A 19,662-nucleotide genomic window follows, 5' to 3' on the forward strand; every position below is an offset into this window, starting at 1 on the left:
GCCAGACTGGTCTTGAACTCAGAAATCAGCTTGCCTCTGCTTCCTGTGTGCTGAGATTAAAGACGAGCACCCCCATCATCCGGCTAGACACTAATTTTTGAGCATCAGTGATGTTGAGTAATGATTCACATACACTTCCCTTTTGTGCGACTGGGAAGTCTACGGTTGCAGAATTAACCCGCAGCAACGTGTTCCTTTTTAATTTGCAGCTGTTGGCTTTATTCCCCTCATACTGACTTGAAGTCTGGGCCTAATTAAGCACTAAGTATTTAACTGGAGAAGAGGGTGGGTTTTCACAGCTTCGTTCCAAAGGCCCCAAGTCAGATCAAGTAGATCCACAAGTGTGGGGAGGGTCTATCTCTAGGCCAACTTTGAGTCCCGGGTTTTTTTTCGGTTAGGCTAGACTTGGCGAGCGTGCACTCCGAGGTGCGCACGTGGAGCTCTGGGAGCCATTTAAACTAGCGAATCGGCGTTCTCTGTGCTGACCCGGTAGGCGCTCCTGAGTCCCGACTGTCCTCTTTTCCTCTGGGCCGCGGCCTGGGCGAGCCTCTTCCCCAGGGGGGTCGAGGGCGCAGTTAGGGGTTAGTGTAGCAGGCGGGCCCCGTGTTTCCTGTGACAGCGCGGCCCGGCCGCTCCCTCCCGTCGTGGCGGGACCATTTCCTGAGCGTCCGGGCGGAGGCGGCCGGCGCGGCGCTACCATCAGCGCAGGGACGCGGGGGTGCTGCTGGAGAGCGCGCGGGGACAGCGAGGCGGACCACGGCGGAAACCTGGGCTCGAGCCACAGCGGCGACAGTGAGCTTCTCAAATACTATTCTGGGAGCTGCAGCCCCGCGTTAAGGCCGAGCTGGCCAGCGAGGCACGCGACCCCGGAGCATCCTCCCCCACCGCGCGCGCTAAGGTGGGACTGCCCGGAGGCGGGCGTCGGGCCCCCAGCTCCGCGGCCCCCGGAGCGCTCGGGACTCGCTGATCGCGGGCTCGGCGGCAATATGTCTGTGGCGTTCGCAGCCCCGAGGCAGCGGGGCAAGGGCGAGATCACGCCCGCCGCCATCCAGAAGGTGAGCTGGGAGAGGCGCCCGGACGCGGCCCGAGGCGGGATGGCGTGGGGGCGGGCTGACGCCGGCTTCCCGACGGAGTCCTTTGGCGCCTGCTCTGCCCGCACAAAAGCGCCGGCAACCGCCGCCGGATTTCTCTGCCGGCCCGGTGGCCTTGCGCCGCGGGGCCGGGAGGGGAGTGGCGCCCGAGACTCCGGCGTCGCCCCGCCCCGCCGGGACCCTAGTCGCGGAAGCCCGAACGCAGAGTGCCGCGCCGCAAACTCCTCGGAGTTGAGGCCCTCTCAGGACAACTTGGGAACCTTCCGCAATGGCTCGGGGCAGGCGGGGAAGGAGCCGGGGGCTCCGGGACGCACCCGGGGTCTGTTCCGGTCTGCCGCAGATAGATGTGCCTGAGCGCGCAGGGCGGGCGCTAGGGTTCCGGAGGGCGAGCCTGCTCTCTCCGGCCGGGCGCTGTTGGCCATCTACACCGACGGGCGGGCGGTTTGCATGAAGTCACGATAGAAGCGCTGGGAGCTGGGTCCTCAGAGAGTGCCACCCAGTCGCCGTTCCGGGACTGCCAATTGGGGACACAAAGGTTCTTTATTATTCTCTGAGCCTGTGTCTAAAAGCAATGCACTATTCTAGATCTCAGTGTTGTAGACTTTAGAAAGTCGCCTGTTAAGTTTAGTAGTTTTGCCCCGAGTATTAACATTTTGTTCCCTGCCTTGGAGTAAGGTTAAGGCGAGCAAGTCTACCTGTAATACTGATGGGGCACCCTCGCAGACCTGTGGGTTAAGGCCATCGGTTTCTTTTTACTGTCAGGTTCTCTGTAGTGTGGCATTTGACATTTGCCCAACTGTTGCTTTAATTTCTTTGAAGAAACCCGCCTGGCAGTGCCTGGAAACGCAGTTGGTTTCTCTAGTGTGCCAGGTTGAGCCTGTAGTCTTGTGAACAGCTTTCTTTAAGCACACACGTGCAGAAAGCATGTTGCTTAAGGGATTCCTTCTGAACTCAAGTCTGGCGTTTTTATTTTTCTCAGTAGAATTTTTTTCTTGTATAAGTCTGTTGCTTATCGTGAGTGGTTGATCTGGGTGCTAACTGCTTATTTTTCATTCAACGATGAAAGGTGAAAAATGGATTAAAATTCCTTTGTTATTTATGCGTATGTGTACGTCATGTGCGTGTGCATATTGGGAAGGTCAGAAGAAACATTAGATTCTCTGAAACCGCAGTTATCAGTCTCCTTGTGGGTGCTGGAAACCAAACCCAGGTTCTCAGCAAGAACATTAAGTGCTCTTGTCCTCTAAACCATTTCTCCAGCCCCCCCCCCCAAAGTATTCCAGTTCAAGCTTTGTTGAGACAGGAGACAGATGGTTGGGGTTGTTTAATGTGTTGTGAGTTCCTTGGTTGAGTATTGAGTTGCTGACACTTGGAAGGCAGGGGCAGCCAGATCTAAGCTAGCCTGGTCTGCAGGGTTCCAGGGCAGCCAAGGCTACACCCTATCTCCAACAACAACAACAAAAACAGTAACAACAGCAATAAAGAACAAAACAAAAGGATATTTTTTTGTATTTAGTTTTTATATTTAAGAAGCACACTTTAGAAAAACATTTGCTCTTAACAATAGAAGATTACGATAAATGTGCAGGAAATATCAATTAATGGTAACTGGATCTTGTTGTTTTTTTTTTTTTTTTTTTTTTTAAGATTTATTTTATGTATATGAGCACACTGCCCCTGTCCTCATGCACACCAGAAGAGGGCATCAGATCCCATCACAGATGGCCGTGAGCCACCATGTGGTTGCTGGGATTTGAACTCAGGACCTCTGGAAGAAGAGTCAGTGCTCTTAACCACTGAGCCATCTCTCCAGCCCCTGGATCTTGTTTTTAATTGAAAATCACATTAAATACTTTTGGTGTTGTCCGCTGGTTACGCATTAAATTATGAAAGGTGGAACAGCTCAGGGTGCCCGTTCCCCAGTCTTAAGCTCCTACAAACTCGGGTGCTATGCTAGGGACTCTGTAGGTTTTCTTGTTTAGTGCCATTGGCACAGATGAATTACTTAACACCCCAAACCGAGGTTGCTTAGATTGTTAAAATAAAATGATCATTGATTAAAAAAAAAAGATTGATGTATCTTGTGGTTTTAAACTTTCTGAGGTACCTCATTTTATGTTACAAACTAAAATTCTATTAAATAATATGCAGCATAGAGATCATTGCCGTAGTCATCTTGGAGACTCGTGAGTCTATACAGTTAGAAAAGAAGCTAGGCAGTTACCTCAGGTCCCTTGGGCAGCAGTGCTCCTGTGCCTCTTTTTTTCCTTCTGGAGAAGAACAGATTTTCTCCTTCACACCACAGCATGAGATGCTCCAAGATCAACTGGGAGTCAACTTTTCAACTTGGTAATTAAATGTTTCTGTTTAAAACAAAACAAAACAAAACAAAACACCCAAAATCTATGGCCCAGAGGATGGCTCAGCTGGGTTCAAGGACAGAACCAGTGTCACAGAGTTGCCTCTGACTTCACACCATGGCATTTTGTGTGTGTGTGTGTGTGTGTGTGTGTGTGAGTGAGAGAGAGAGAGAGAGAGAGAGAGAGAGAGAGAGAGAGAGAGAAAGGGGCTCATCAAGGATCGAACACACACACACACACACACACACACACACACACACACACAAATGATGAAATAAGTCAAAAGAAACACCTACTTTCCCTTCTGAGTTTCAAAGGGAGTAATTGAGGTAGGGAGCCAACATAATTGACTAAGTGATAGCATCACACGGATACAAAGTGAGATTGTTTTTTTCAAGCTAGGGTTTCTCTGTGAAGTCCTGACTGCCTTTGAGCTCACTGTCGTAGATCAGGCTGGCCTCAGACTCAGAGATCTGCCTGCTTCTGCCTCCCAAGTGTGGGGATTACAGGTGTGTGCCACCCCTCACGCAGTTTGTAGGATTGTGCGTGTGGCCGGTTAAGAGCAGTATATTAACAGAAGATCCCAGTGGGTTCACTTCCTATGTAGATATGACATTTCTAGAAAGATTGAGATCATGAAGAATCAGGTGTTGCAGAATTTTCTATGTGGGCCATGCATAGCACATTTCATAGGTGATCATAACAGCAGTGGAAAATTTTAACTAAGTTAATTCAGTCTCATGTTTCTTACATGAATTTTAAGGTATTTTGTCAGAGAAAGTAGAAACAGTATCACAAAATAATTCTAAGAGGGTAGGGTTTCCCATGTTCACATAGATGGCTTTGTAGTCTGTAATGGTGGCTTCGAGGAAACAGTATTTTGTTTCTTTGACATGCCTTTGTAGTGTTCATAAATATCTTCTCTCTTTGGGCTTTTTAGTTTTATTTGATGTACTAGATTTATAATAAACTCTCTGGTTTTTATTTCAGATGCTGGATGAAAATAACCACCTTATTCAGTGTATAATGGACTATCAGAATAAAGGGAAGGCATCGGAGTGCTCTCAGTAAGACAGACAAACTCTTTGTCTTGGGTTTTGTGGTTGTTACTTTTCCTTTGAGCAGCAGCTTTAGTGAGTTATATTATTTCAAAATGTACATTTCGGTCTTTTAAAATGCACTTGTAGAGTTGTGGTACTGACCCCTCGGTTGGTTTGAGAACATTTTATCATTGGGAATCTTTCCCACCAACCTTTTATTCCCATAACCTACTTTTTAGTGGTATAAATGGATAAATAGATTCCAGCAGTGTGCGGACTGTTTTGACTGACTTCGCTCCCCTCCGTGTGTTTTGAAATAGTGTCTCCTGAAGCCCAGGCTGGTGTCAGACTTGTGATTCCTGTCTCTCCTGTCAAGTGTGCATGATGGCGTGTGGCAGACACCCAGCTCTGGCCGACTTTTTCACGCAGCTGACTAGCGCTGACATGTGCACTAGTGCTTCCTCAGAAAGCCAAGTGCTCTCTCCCTCGTGCTCCTGTCGTTTGGGGGTTTCAGCTCTCCTTGGCACTGCTCTGATCATGGGACTATCTGTTCTTGACACTCTTTACAAAAGAAAATTGCTCCGTGATGGGAACTAGCATATGTATGTATGTATCCATCCATCCATCCATCCATCCATCCATCCAACCAAATAACCACACACACACACACACACACACACACACACACACACACACACACACACAGGCACAAATAATGACTTTAAACTTGTACAGAGCCTCATTTATAGAAAAGTATAGTCTTGTGTAGTGGTGCGGCCATATACACCTTTAATCCCAGCACTTGGACGGTACTGAGGCCAGCCTGGTCTGCAGATTAAGTTCTAGAACTACACAGAGAAACCCTGTCTTAAAAAAAGGAAAAGAAAGAAAAAGAAATCATGTACGTAGTTATTCTGAAAATACTGATGTTCTAGGGAACCAGTTACTATTTCCAAGGACCAAACTTTTGAAGTGATCTCTCTGAAGTAAGTGTTAGACCCTACCGAACAGGATCAGATGTGAAGCTGGGCATGGCTGGGAATCCCAGCACCTTTAAGGCAGGAGGATTATAAGTTCAAGGCCAGCCTGAGCCACATCTTAAGACCCTGTCTTTAAAAAAAACTAAAGACCCATAAAAACAGACCACGAGAAGAGTCAAGGGCATCAGTGTTGGGCAGTTATGGGTAAAAACAAGACACGTTTTCCGGTAGATGCCATAGGGAAGAAGTGACACTAATGTGCTTAATTTATGTTTCACAAACACTGTCACCTCAGTGTGTCACCAGCGTCACAGCTTTGAGAGCGTTCATGCCCCCTTTCCATCCTGAACTGTGCGTAGTGTTTCAGGTTAAAACCACATGTGCCGGGGCTGGGGATTTAGCTCAGTGGTAGAGCGCTTACCTAGGAAGCACAAGGCCCTGGGTTCGGTCCCCAGCTCCGAAAAAAAAAAAGAACCAAAAAAAAAAAAAAAAAAAAACCACATGTGCCATCTTACTGAGTCCAGTGACTGCCACCCCGGAGAGCATTAGAACGTTTCTCTCAGCCACAGTACGCTGCTTGCTCTTCCTTAGAGGCTGCTCTTGGACTGTCATAGCGACCGTTTGATTGCTTCTTCACCCTTGTTGGTCTCTTGCCCTCTGGTGATTCACTCTACATCCGAATTTCAGGTCTCTATTTCACCTCTGTCCAAAGTAAGTTTTAAAATAAAAATCTCATGTTTAGTATTATTATAATTTTATGGCTACCCCTTATTTCCCATTATTTTATTTCCTTCTCTATGAATTTATGTCAATGCACATATAGATTATGATGTTCTAATGATTATAGAAGTAATTTTTTTCTTTTTTCCTTGTTGGTGAGGATCAAATTTAGGACCATGTTTTGGCAAGTGCCGTCCCCACTGGGTGCTTGCCAGACCTAGGCTGCAATTCTTAAGTGGATTACTAGGTCAGAGACCATGCTAAATTGCCAAACTACCCGGCCAAAACTCCCGTGCTTCACTTCATCCCTGTCCCCAGTGTTGATACAGGGACACACCTACTCCGAGGCCACACCCCCTACTCCTGGGCCTAGGGTAGACAACCATCACAATAGCCTTTACTGAACGTTATCAGATTAGCCCAGTCACTGTTTATTTTGTAGACCTTTGAGGATGATTGCAGAAATGGGTTATGCTTAGTCACTCAGGTTTTCCCTAAAGTGAGGCTTGCCTTTTTACTTTGCTGGAGTAGAGATTAATTGAAGCGATGAGTACCAGACTGAACTGGATTGTCTGCTAAAGAGCTTTCAGCCTTTCCCAGTTAGTGCGTCCTTTTCGGATCCCAGCGTGGGTCATCTTCTGCATGTGGTGGGCACATCTCGTGGGTGTGCTTTAACTGTAGCTGCTCCTCAGACTTACCATTCTCGGCGTTGACGTTGTTGCAGAATGCGGTTGTTCTGTGTGTGCTCCTCAGCTAAGTCCCATTATGTTTCTGCATAGTGACGTTCGCACCGCGCTGTGGTGCTAGTGTGACTGTCCTGCCCTAGTTGAGCCGCAGCAGCTCGTCCTGCATCGGTGGCAGCCTGGCTCGATTAGTTCCCTCCACCAAAGAGTTACTGGTTTATTTGTAATTCATATGCATGTCACTGGGCAAGCACCTTAAGCACACGCACCTTTCTTCATTATGCCTCAACATATTAATTTTAGTAGCACTAATGATTTTCCCCCATGATGGTTATTACCATTAAGGTTGTCAGACGATGCCCAGGTCTATCAGAATTCTGCTGTGAGGAGGTCGTCTCTCATCCTCTCCCTCCACCCTGCATTTCACGCCCTTGCATTTTAATGGAGTTGTACTTTCCTTCCGTGTTCTTCACGTTGTGTGTGCCTCTGTCTAATACCTTGGTTTCTTTCTTGGGTTGTTCTAGATCTAGCTACTAGAAGCCTTTCTGTCTGACTTCTTGACATCTCTCTTAAATTTTTGAGCATTTTATTTTCCTGTACCATGAAATGTTTTAGTTTTACCTTATATTTCTTCTTGTACAAATCTGGATTTATCTCTTTCTCTTTTTTTTTTGTTGTTGTTGTTGTTTGTTTTTTTGTTTTTTCTTTTTTTCGGAGCTGGGGACCAAACCCAGATCTCTTTCTCTTAATACCAGATTGGTAGTTGTTTTGGTTGTCTAAATATGTGTGTGGTTGAAATAGAGAAACCAAAACATTCGTAACAGATTGTCCTGTTTTCTAATCATACATTTGGCATTTGTATGGCCATTTCCACTTATATGTTTTGGGTGTATATTTAAAATTTTACTTCTAAAAAGTAGCGATCTAATTCTGTGGTTTGGTCTCATGGACGTTCATCGGGGTGAGGACACTCCCTGAAGCCAGGCATGTGGGCACAGCCGCAGTAAACGCTCCCACTGTGGCTTCACTGTGACCGATACTGTCTGGTTTATGTTCTAAGCTTTGTCATCTGTGTGTGTGTCATTCATCATTCTGCCTTTACACACGGCATAGACGGCACAGCCCTTCCTCACTTGTGCTTGATGCCACTGGGGCATAGATCGACCTAAGGTTGAAGCTTAATTTTGCCCTTCATCGTGAGTTTTATGACTCTGTTCCACATTTAATCAATCGAGTTCTGCTATGACACTTAGGACAGCCCCTAATTCTTGGGTGTTGGAGTTTTATTTTGTCGTCAAGTTCCTGTATTCTTTCACAATTTCACACCCATCTACAATGTGCTGTTCTCCCCCATTATGCTCTATTACCTGTTTCTACCAAACCCTTCCTCCCACCAAGACCTACTGTGGCATTCATGTCTGTGTGTCTCTCTGTCTGTCCCTCTCGTTACAGCCTCAGAGAAGCTTGATCAGAGGGCCGAGTTGCAGTTCTTGCTTCGATTGTTACCTTTGTTTTGACTGTTCTTTGGGTATCTGCTCTTTTCCAAGTCATTGATGCAGCTTGGGAATAAAGAGGAAAGCTCCCCTGCTCTCAATGCTGACCCACGCGCCTGCTCCTCATGTTGACGTGAGAGGGAAAGTGCAGAGAAACAGTAAACATCAGCTCCCTGGGATTCCAGTCGGACGTTGATTAAACGTTTCCCTTGAATCAGCTTTGTAGATTAAAAATAACTCACTTCCGTTGTGTGTGAGAGCGGATCTTTGAGGTCCACTGTCTCGAGGAGCTATCCACAGCTAGTGGTGCTGGGAGAAGGGAGTCCTTCCTGCCCCTCGGGGCGCGAACGCTGAGAGTTGCCCTGCTTGAGTCAGCAACCCTGATTAGTGCAGTGGGTCCCCCACTCCAGTGTGAGAGAAAGCGTGAACCTGAAAAAAAATCCACCCCTACACACACACACACACACACACACACACACAGAAGGCTGAGGCGGGAGGATTGCCACGAGTTCCAGGTGAGCCTAGACTATATAAGACAAGTTCTTACCATTTTAAAACTGTTGATAGTATTTACATCGTACAACAATGAGAAAACAAATACATTTAAAACAAGACAGCAAGCACACACACCTTACCACATGGATTCCCAGGAGTGAGTCTTTCCTGTGTGTGGGGCTGGCTGTCTCGTCTTCGGAGACACAAAACTAACTGTTCTTCTGTAAGTCAGTGTGCGTAGGCGTGTTCTTCCAGGTTTGCTTACACATACTGAGATAGTTACTGGATGTTTTCTGCATCAATCCAAATTCTGCTTTAGTCAGAAGTCCCCCTCCCCTTTTTGGTATTTTAGGATGGCTACAACTATTTCAACTATCTCTGTGTTGTATAAATTGCCAAAAGCTAGTATTGGTCGTCATTTAATGGAATCTTAGTTTAAACTACTGCTCACCAAACTGACTGTTAACCGTAGTTTGACCATCGAATAAATGAGCTGTGTTAAAGTTATCTTTAAAATCAAGCTTTTCAGATTAATTTTTAATTAATAAGTTTAGAATGGTTATTTTGCCTTATGGTAGGTAATGCATCTTTAGTGGTGTCGTTAGGGGTTGGTGTCTCTTTTAGTAGTCAGCATAGATATTTGGAAGTACCTGTTAGATCTTGCTAGGGCCAGACAGACATGAGACATAAGGTTTTAGTGGATCTCGTAACTGCACTGGCTTCCAGCAGTTCCCATCACCAGCTACAAGGTGTGAGTATGATGGGGCCTCTCCATTAGTTATATGCTCACATTTCTTGTATTAACATAGTATTGAGAACAGGTTCAGTGATGTTTAAAGATAAGACACCGTAAGAGGCACTATGAGCCGGTTTTTCCATCGTGTGAGCGTTACAGAGCACACTTCTAGGCTGAGATGGCAGCTGGGCATTGTGGGAACTGGGGATGTCCACTCCATTCTTGACTGAGCTGTACAGGAGTGTACACCAATGAGGGCTGCAGTAGCAAGTGCAATGTACTTATAGACTAGAACCTGAACGTTCTCAGGAAAATGGTTTTATTTTCATGTCTGTAGTCTGAGTTCAGATTCTCCTATATTCTCCTATGGGTTTTTGTGTTATTGTTGATTTTTTAAATTCTATGTTAGGTGACTTACATGCAAACTCAGAAGAGAATGAGGGAAACACATACACACACACACACACACACACACACACACACACACTCTCACACACACCCCATCCCCCCACCCCAGGTTTTTGTTAATTGTTTTTGAGGTTTTGTCTTCGCTTTTTGATGAACATTACTTATTTTTCTTACTGCAGTCTTACTCCAAAGAGCACCTGTTAGCCTGGATTATTGGTATCGGCCTAGAGTGTCAATACTCTGGAGTTTGAGGCAAGAGGATTACAAATCCAGACAAAGATCTGTCTCAAAATAAAGAGATAAAATTGCTGAATTAAAGGCCAGGCTGTAGTTAGTTCTGGGCCAACCTGAGCTAAATTGAGGCTCCGTTTCAACAACTAAACAAAACAACAGAAAATAAACCACAAATACACATGGAGAGGCTGTCTCCTATGCCTCTTGTTTATAAGGATGGATATCCGGCATTAATGTGGTCAGTTTGCATCCCTCGAGCTGGTAATAAGGTTATCTGACAACCACCACATAAAGTGCTCAGTAGAGAAAAAAAATAAACTTGCTTTTGTCCACCTTCTTATGTTAGGAAAAGAACTTACAGGCAGTAGGGCACATTGGGATGGGGTCTCTGTGTTGGATGGGGTACTGTTAATGTTCTCGTAGGGTGGTACTCGGGTGGACTTAGACATGGGGCAGAATGAAAGGACAAATAGTGCTCAGTAATCTAGAGAAAGGTTATAACGCTTTCTTCCTATTCATCCCTGAAACTTCTGAAGATTTAAAATCATTTCAAAAGTTAGATTGGATGTTAAGAACAGTTGGGTTCTTGAAGTTCTGAGTTATAGTGTGAATACAGACATTTAAAGCGGCAAGAGGCCTGCTTTAGCTCCTGTGAGACAGTCAGCTAGCATGGGGCACGCAGTGAACTTCCCGAGGGCTGAGCAGCGTAGGCAAGAGCTTTGGTTATGTCTTCAGGTTGGCCATGTTCACCGGCCATGGGGTAGTGAGGATCATACCAGCAGAAGGAAATCCAGGAAAGAAGGGAGACTTGAGAATGCTGGCTTTGCGGTCAGCGTGTCCCAGTTAAAATTGGCTGCCTGGTCTTGCCAGTGGCTCGCAGGCGAAGGCACTTGGCATCACCAAGCCTGGCTTCGGTTTGGTCCCCAGGACCCCCCTGGTGGAGGGAGAGAAGCTGTGGCCCCCATGCTGTTCCCACCACCGTGGAAACAACTGTGAAATGGGTGTTTGAGGGCTGGGCATGGTGGCACACGCCTAAATCCCTGCTCTCAGGAGGCAGAGGCCGGAACTTAGGCCAGCCTGATCCCCAGACTACACAGTGAGGTCCTGGAGAGCCAGGGCTACACAGAGAAATCCTGACCAAAAAACGAGGGTTGGGGGAGGCTGTTTGGTTGTTTTTGTCCTTAGTGCAAGGCTGTTCCAGGTAAGGGTGGCATAGAGTAGTGAGACGGGCCCAACTGCTGCTGCTGTCAGTGTTGTCTGGAGAACTGCAAAGACACAATAATCATAAGAGCTACTCTTGGGCCTTGTTTACCCAAGGGCTTAGAAAAACTCTGCTTCAGACCGGTGTATGTGTGTGTGTAGGTTTCTTGGTGAGGGACCTCTGATCCTAAAGAACCAAGGTTCTCCTGTTAGAAACCTGCAGTCGGCTCTTTATAACAGGGCTAGAGAGTTACTTCTGTTTGGATCTGAATTAGAATGCTTCATTTATTTGAATAAAATTCTTTTGACATACTCATTTTAAATTTATAGCTAGTGTGTATAATAAATGAGTTTCGGCTTTTGAGACATGGTCTTGCTATATTCCCATGCTAGCCTGTGTTTCCGTGCCAGCTTCTCTAGGGCTGGGGCCACAGGCCTTTGCCACCGTGCCTGGTCTGGGAAAATGAGGTCTGAACAGTGGGACATTTGGTCTAGGTTTTAAATTTCTATTTGTGGGGCTTGCTCTTTTCATACACTGAAACCAAGCAGTAATTAGATCTCTGCCAGTTTCTGGTTTTATATGAGTTAACATTGAACAATTACAAAGAGACTTTAATTATTAAGCAAAAGCCATTAACTAATTATAATTAATTAACTAATATTACCAAAAGCCATTGTTCTAGCTGTATTTAACCATACAGCCCAAGTCTTGAGAATTCAAGTCACAGTTTTAAAGTGATGGTTTGTTAAGGATTTGAGTCTCCTGCCATTTTGCTTATGCCTGCTGTGGCATTTTTAAGCTGATAGATGAGTAAGTTAATTGATTGCCCGTTGTGTTGGTAAAGATGTCCTTATAGAAGAGGGCTATAACGTGGCTAAAATCAGCTGTGACAACTAAAAGAGAGAGTGTGTGGTTTGTACCCTGGTTTAAAAGTTTTTGGTAAAATACAGATGACACAGAAGAGTTGTGTGTAATAAATAAAAATCCACCTATGCTATCGTGGCTAGGCACTGGCACCATGGTGGGCTCAGTCTGTTCCCAGCCCAGTGCATAGCCTGAGATGGAGACCGGATGTCTCTCCTCGCCCAGGTCTCTCCCACCATTGCTGGCTCTGCCTCTCCAGGGCTCTGAGATCTCTTTTGGTCCCCGAGGGCAACTGTGGCTCAGTCCTTGCCCGGCCTTCCTGCCCCAAAGCGTGGCTGAATTCTGCCTGTGCTCAGTTCTTTCCCTCTGGGCCACCTGAGTCACCACAGAATGGAAAACACCAGTCTTCATTTAGAATCAACAGAACGGCTGAGCGTGGAATCTGTCCTCCTAAATTACAGATTCCACCACCAGATCTTACAGTCCCTAGCCTACATTTTTTTAAAAAGATTTATTCATTTATTATATATAAGTACACACTGTTGCTGTCTTCAGACACACCAGAAGAGGGCATCAGATCTCATTACAGATGGTTGTGAGCCACCATGTGGTTGCTGGGAATTGATCACAACCACCTGTAATGGGATCTGATAGACATGGTGGGGGGGGGCGGTGGAGAGATAGCTCAGTGGTTAAGAGCACTGACTGCTCCTCCAGAGGTCCTGAGTTCAAATCCCAGCAACCACCACCTGTAATGGGATCTGATGCCCTCTTCTGGTGTGTCTGAAGACAGCTGTACTCACATACATAAAATAAGTAATTCTTTTTAAAAAATAAAATTGAACTCAGGACCTCTGGAAGAGAGCAGTCAGTGATCTTAACCGCACAGTCCTCTCTCTAGCCCAGCCCTGCCCTACATTTTTGTCTGCTTTGCTCTTGCCTCTCTGTCCAAAATAAAGTGCCCTCCTCCTGCCTTCCCTTTTCCTCTATTGGACCCAGAGAGCCTGCCTCCTCCTTGCCCAGTGATTGTTTTTTTTGTCATCTTTATTATTCAATTAATTAGGGGGAAATGCCTCTACATAGGAGTACTTGGGAGGCAAGGGCAGGTGGATCTCTGAGGTTGAGGCTTGCCTGGTCCACAGAGTGAGTTCCAGGCCGGTCAGGGCTGTATAATGAGACCCCAACAACACAAGGAACAGAGGGAAGTGTGGGGGCAGCGAGCATATTCCTGCGTTCCAACTCTTGTAAGACTCATTGTGCTGTTATGTCTGATGCTGGATGTGGGGTATCCCTTGACCAGCCGTGGAATCTTATGTAACTCAGCACTGTACCCCGTGATTCCTCCATGGTAAGTGGGGAAGTAAGAGCTGGTGCATCATTGTCTCAGTCAGGGTTTCCCCTGCTTTGATGAAACACCGTGACCAACGCTTCCACATTGCTGTTCATCCCCAAAGGAAATCAGGACAGGAATTCAGGCGGGCAGGAACCTGGAGTGGATGAAGTGGCTGTGGGGTGAGGTAGGAGGGTGCTGCTTACTGGCTTGCTTCCCATGGCTTGCCAGCCTGCAGTCTTACATGGATGGCACCAGCCACAAGTTGAGGAAATGCCTGACAGCTGGGTCTCAGGGAGGCCTTTCCTCAGCTGAGGCTCCTTGCTCTCTGATGGGCCTTGCCTGTGTCAGGCTGACACACACCCAGCCGTGCACATAGAGATTCCATGCGTAGCACACGGAGAGATCGCTCTGCTCTGTTCCTTAAATGTGTTGTGTTCCTTTGCAGAGGAAGTAAGAAAAGTTGAAGTGCTCTTGGCACACAGGGAGCACATCTTTCTTTAAGCTCTGAAGATGATTATGGTGCGTTTGTATATGTAAGCAGGTTGGAAGATTTTTTTAATACTGGTATTTGTTTTGTTTTACTAGGTACCAGCAGATACTGCATACAAACCTGGTATACCTTGCTACCATAGCAGACTCCAATCAAAATATGCAGTCTCTCCTACCGGCGGTAAGTACTGTACAGTAGTGTGGGGCGAGTGTCCCTGGGCCGTGTGATGTCTCGGGGGTTTGTGTCTTACTTTCTGGTTTGAATGAATTCGCCCAAAACGCTCCCTGTTTGGTTTATTTTTAATTACCAAGTAACTTGGGGATGTGTCTGGGGTATTTCATTTTGTGTTAACCACTTCCACTTGAGTCTTTATCTATCAGGACTGTTAGCCTTCACAGCAGAGTCAACCAGATTCCCAGTGTCTTCCAATGTCTAACCTCTTCCCGTCGCTTTCTCGGCCAGACAAGATCCTGGAGTGGTGTTGGCCGCAGCTGCTAGTTTGTGCTTTCGTATCTCCGTCTGTTTGTCAGGAGAATGAAATCCTTCGCTGTGCAGCCTCCATCGCACTCTGTTCTGTCTCGGAATCTGTAGATAGATCGTGTCCCTACATCTCAGTGGCACAAACCAGTGCCTAGGGGAGACTCATTTGGCCTTGAGATGGTTCTAGTTTCTGGTTGGGTCAAGTCAGGAAGAGATGTGCTTTCACGATCCGAGATACCAAAATAGTCATCCTTTACGCCCAAGACACGGGAGCAGTGGCTTTTCCAGGTGTTTTCTTTCACTTTTGTTTACTTGGGGATTAGGACTCAGATCAGTTTGAATGCTCGGACGTAGTTTTTACAAGATTTTCATGGTTACTTGGTCTCAATAAAGTAAAATCATTATATCTCCCTATATAGCCCCGATTAGCCCAACATTTGCTATGTTTACGTCACACCTGCCTCTGTCCCTAAAGGCGTGCCCCAACATGCTCACTGGTTTACTAGTTTGATTTTGTGGTTAGTGTCTCCAGTCTTCATCGACAGGTTTGCAGTGGACCACTTGATAATATGTATACAAGATCATGTGAACCCTGACAACAGGACCTTAAGCTATGTCCTGCTGGGATAATTAATACATTTAGATTTGAACATGAAATAGTTCGGATGGATATTGCCATAAACTTCATTACCCTGAGATTATTTTGCAGACAGTGGGAGGAATTGGCTTGCTTCTGTTCACTTCCGTGTGGCTGCTTCTCTCTCAGTATGGTTGGAAATTACCTATTTTCATCTGGTTTATCAAGTTTTGGTGTATGTGTGGACCTGAGTCTGACCCTTACTCTGTTGGTCTTTGTAAGTAAATTCCATGATCTCGTCACACCCGATCACACAGTTCTTCTTCCTCCCCTCAAGAGTGATGTTTCTGGCTTTCTCTCCTGAAGCACTGCTCTGTTTTCATAGTCCTAGGTACTTCAGGGGGTGTGTGTGTGTGTGTGTGTGTGTACATGCGTGTGTGCCACAACACTCATGTGGAGATCAGAGGATAACCCAGTTCTTTCTGCTTTTCTGTGAGTCCCAGACTTGTGCCTCTAAGCTGAATGGGGTCTCTGGCCCGTCTTTGTTTTTCCTCGAGTGTCTGGCTAGCATCTGCACGGACATGTGGTGGAGTTTGAGTCTTTGCTTCCCAGGCATTGTCTTCAGCTTTTGGCATTTTGCTTTCTGCATTGACAGTTCTGTCATTTGTTCCCTGCCAGTCCTGACCCCTCTGTTCTTAGAAGTGACATCACAGGACACCCCCTGGCTCCTGATCTCAGAAGGAGAGATGTAACTGACCGATAAGTGTGATGTTGGCTGTAGTATTCCATAGGAACCTTTCATGGAAGTGAGTAGAAGCAAGTCTGCTCTGGCTTCTGGTGTGCTAATTAAAGTGTGAATCTTGATGAGTTGCACCTAAGCTAGGCCGTCTTGAGCTTTTCTTCAGCCTGTCATTGTAGCACTTTATACCAGCAGGCTGACCAGTCACTCCTGTCTAGTAGTTAGCTTGGCTGTGCCTGACTCACTTGGTCATGGCCTTGGCTTGTTTTGTTTTGTTTTGTTTTGTTTTGTTTTGAGATAGGACATCTCATTGTAGCTGAGGTTGTTGTGGAACTTATGTGTAACCCAGGCTGGCCTTGACTCTTAGAATCCTGCTTTTGCTTCCAAGGTGTTGGGATTACAGGTGTTTGTGTGAGCATGCCCAGCTTGGTCACGGTACAGAATATCTGTTGTATTTGGCTCTAACAGGGCTTTTGCATCTTAACTGATGTCTGTTTTCTTGTTGATTGTTGTAGGCGTCATAAAGTAAAATGGAATTGTCTTGCTTTTCCTCATGTGAAAGAGTGTGCCGAGTGTGACAAATGGCTGACACGCTTCTGTAGGACTGTATCTGCACTTAGGTCCCCTAGCATCTTACATTTACTTCTCAAAGGTTGATGAAGTAGTCTTTCTAGATAGTAATTGGATAACTGGGTTGTTTGTTTGTTTGAGACAAGTTCTCTGTGTGTCCCTCGTTGTCCTGGAACTTGCTTTTGAGAGTAGGCTGGCCTTGAACTTAGTCATCTGCCGGCTTCTGCGTCCTAGTACTGGGATTACAGACTTGCACCATCGCTGCCAGGCTGGAATCTTGATTTGTTTAGCATAATTTACTTGTCTAGTCTCTTGTGACTTTTTGTCAATCTTGACAGACATGGATGACCTAGGACGCAGAACCCCATCACACACACCACCCTTATTATGATGTAATTATTACACTCAGGTTCTCATGTAGTCTGGACTGGCTTCAAGCTCCCTGTGTACTTGGGTACAAGGCCTGGTGTGTATGGTACATTGTTGTGTGACAAATATTTTTCAGGGGAGGCACAATACACATGATACTCACTCAGATAGGAAACTATGACAGCAAAGTCTGAATACCACCAATGGCCAGCTTGGTAAACCAGTGGGGTTGCTTGCAGGAGCAGAACTGACTCGAACACAGTTGTATCACCAAAGCCCACCCTAGCATGGCTGACAGCTCACAGAGCTGGGGATCTAGAACACATTGTGCATTTGGCAGGCTGCTTACATAGACTGGAGAGTGTTATTTCTATGTGACTCAGTTGTCCTAAATCTATTTCAGTCAGCTGGGCTGGTTTCTGTTTCTTCCAGGCAACCCATCTGGTCCGAGTCCTCTTTGCAATGTGACTTGTCTTACAGTTGTCTTTGTAGCTTCTAGGCAGCTTTTATTGCTTACTCTGGCTGGGCGGGGCTTAGTCAATCTGGTCAGTTTCAGGGGCTTCCTGAAGTTGTTTTGAGTTGTTCATTTCCCTGCTTATTAAAGACCTTCCTGCAGAATGGCATGTGTCGATCTAGGAGGAATATACAACATACAAATACATGTATGGAGGTAAAACACTCATACACATGAAATGAATGAATAAGAAAAATGATACTTTATGAGAAGTGAATGTGGTAAATTTGAGCACAGAAATTAATTTCGGTGTTGTAAATGTCTAGCCTAGAATCTCATCTATTGCTAGATTCTAAGTGCTTTTCTTTGCATTTGTTTTTAAAGTTTACATTTTCCTTTACAATTCAACTAGTACAGAAAAATTTATTCATATATTATCATATCTAATTATTAACTAATAATACATCTAATGTATTAATTTGCTATTACATGTTAAAAATAGGAAAAAGACATTTCAGATTCATTTACCTGGACTCACCATCCCATAAATTTCATAAATTTTATGTCTCCATAGCTATTTGGTATATTTAATTATTACAAAATAAAATTTTACCTAACATTCATAAAAGGTGAAAATAGAGTGGTCTGTTCTGTTTTATGGTTGTGAGGAAGCTGAGTTCACAAAGGAGGTAGGGGTTTAGGAAGAATAGAAATGAACGTATCATTAATAGAATCAACAGAGAGGTTTGAGTAATTAAAAATCATCCAGACACCTGGTGTGGTGGCGGGAGTTCAAGGCCAGCCTAGTCTACCAGACCACCCGGGACTCCATAGAGAGAGCTCAGAGAATGAGTGAAACATCATTCAAAAGATAAAGCGTTGTTTCGTAGTGATGCAGGAGGGAGGATGGGTTGGAGACGGCTGTGATAAGAGAACTTAGGACCTTAGAGACAGGACTTGGTTGTGTACACCTGTCCTCCAGCACTTGGGAGATGGAGACAGGATATACTGGAGTTCAAGGCTAGCCTGGGCTACATGAAGTTCTGTCTCATCTCTCCCAGATTGTCTGTCTGTTCTTCTCTCACACATACAGCTTACAGTTAAATGGTTTTTAAAATTATGGGAAACCAACATAAGTGATATGTTTTAAATTTTAATTATTAATTCTTAATGGGGAAAATGGTCTTTCTGTTGCCCTAGTTCATCCGAAGTCCATAATGTCGAGAGTTTCAGTATTGGAAAAACTTCTTGGATATCACATAGTCTTAGTATTTTCAACCTTGGTCGCATCTCAGAATCATCCAGAAAGTAAAATTACTTAACACTGTCAGTATCTGCATTGTCTGGATGAGATCCTGTCACTGTGCTTTGAAGGCCTGGCTTGACTCTCAGGGCAGGAAGGTCGAGGACCTTGTGTCTCCATGCTTCCTGAATGAAGCATTCAGTGATATCATGGGATGTGAGGTGGGCAGAGAAAGATCGCGCATGCCCTGGCAGGGTCAACTTCACTTGAGCTAAGTTATGACTCACTCACATAGCCCGGGAAAGAACTCTATGCAGTGTTGTTATGACGATTGAATACAGATCCCTGGGCTTAGCATGTAGGAGGGAATCAGTACATAATTGATAGGGAGGTGGTGGAGGTGAAGGGAGAAGGTGGTGGTGGAGGTGAAGGGAGAGGGTGGTGGTGGAGGTGAAGGCAGAGTGCGACCGGAGCCTTGCTGGGACAAAAGGCATCGGATGCAGGAGCAGTCATAGTAGGATGGCCAGGGTACAGTTGCTCAGTGAAGGGCTGGGGACGGATATTTATCTGTTGATCCAGTGGATAGTCATTTGCTAAGTGCATACAAGCACGTTTTGGTCTTAAAAGAGGGCCGCTGGCAGTTACCTGTCTCACTTTTTTTTCACTTTTTTCAGGTTGTAAATAGTACAACTTTAGCCCTTAGAGTCCTTATATTTTAACTTTATTAAGGGTAGCTGTAGTTGTAAGTGACTTGTTTGCAAAGACAGGAAGGCTGGTCTATGAGTAAAAGTTGATTTAGAGGATGTAGTTCTATATTTTAGACACAGCTTTCATTCTCTGGCTTCTGATTTTTAGGTGATGTTACATTTAAGATCCTGAAAAGCCGTTGGGTGATAATTAATGACTTTTCTGTTTTCTAAAAGCTTTAGCAAAATTGAGTTTTCGTTTTTAGGTTCAATGCGAGTTCTAACAGAGCATCATTTAAGGCCCTTCATGACTAAAATTTAATATAGCTATTTTTATAAGTACAATAAAGTAAAAGAACATACGGTATTGTCGAGCATTCTGAACCTTGCAGTGCTCTGTGTGTGTGTGTGTGTGT

General features: G+C 45.4%; 1 protein-coding gene across 3 annotated transcripts in view; it reads left to right on the top strand.

Annotated features, from left to right (window-relative positions):
* Positions 1-848: 848 nt before the first annotated feature.
* The window catches only part of Ss18 (SS18 subunit of BAF chromatin remodeling complex), a 62,168-nt gene continuing 43,354 nt past the window's right edge, over positions 849-19,662 (top strand). The window contains exons 1-3 of one of the 3 annotated variants that reach the window (XM_032885557.1): positions 849-1,055; positions 4,442-4,518; positions 14,224-14,308. In XM_032885557.1, coding sequence (XP_032741448.1) covers positions 987-1,055; positions 4,442-4,518; positions 14,224-14,308 — 231 coding nt within the window. In that variant the 5' untranslated portion in view covers positions 849-986. The remainder of the gene's footprint in view (positions 1,056-4,441; positions 4,519-14,223; positions 14,309-19,662) is intronic. The other 2 variants (XM_032885559.1, XM_032885558.1) reach the window with 2 other exon arrangements.

Source organism: Rattus rattus, chromosome 15 (genome assembly GCF_011064425.1).
Source record: "Rattus rattus isolate New Zealand chromosome 15, Rrattus_CSIRO_v1, whole genome shotgun sequence".
NCBI classification, from domain to species: Eukaryota; Metazoa; Chordata; class Mammalia; order Rodentia; family Muridae; genus Rattus; species Rattus rattus.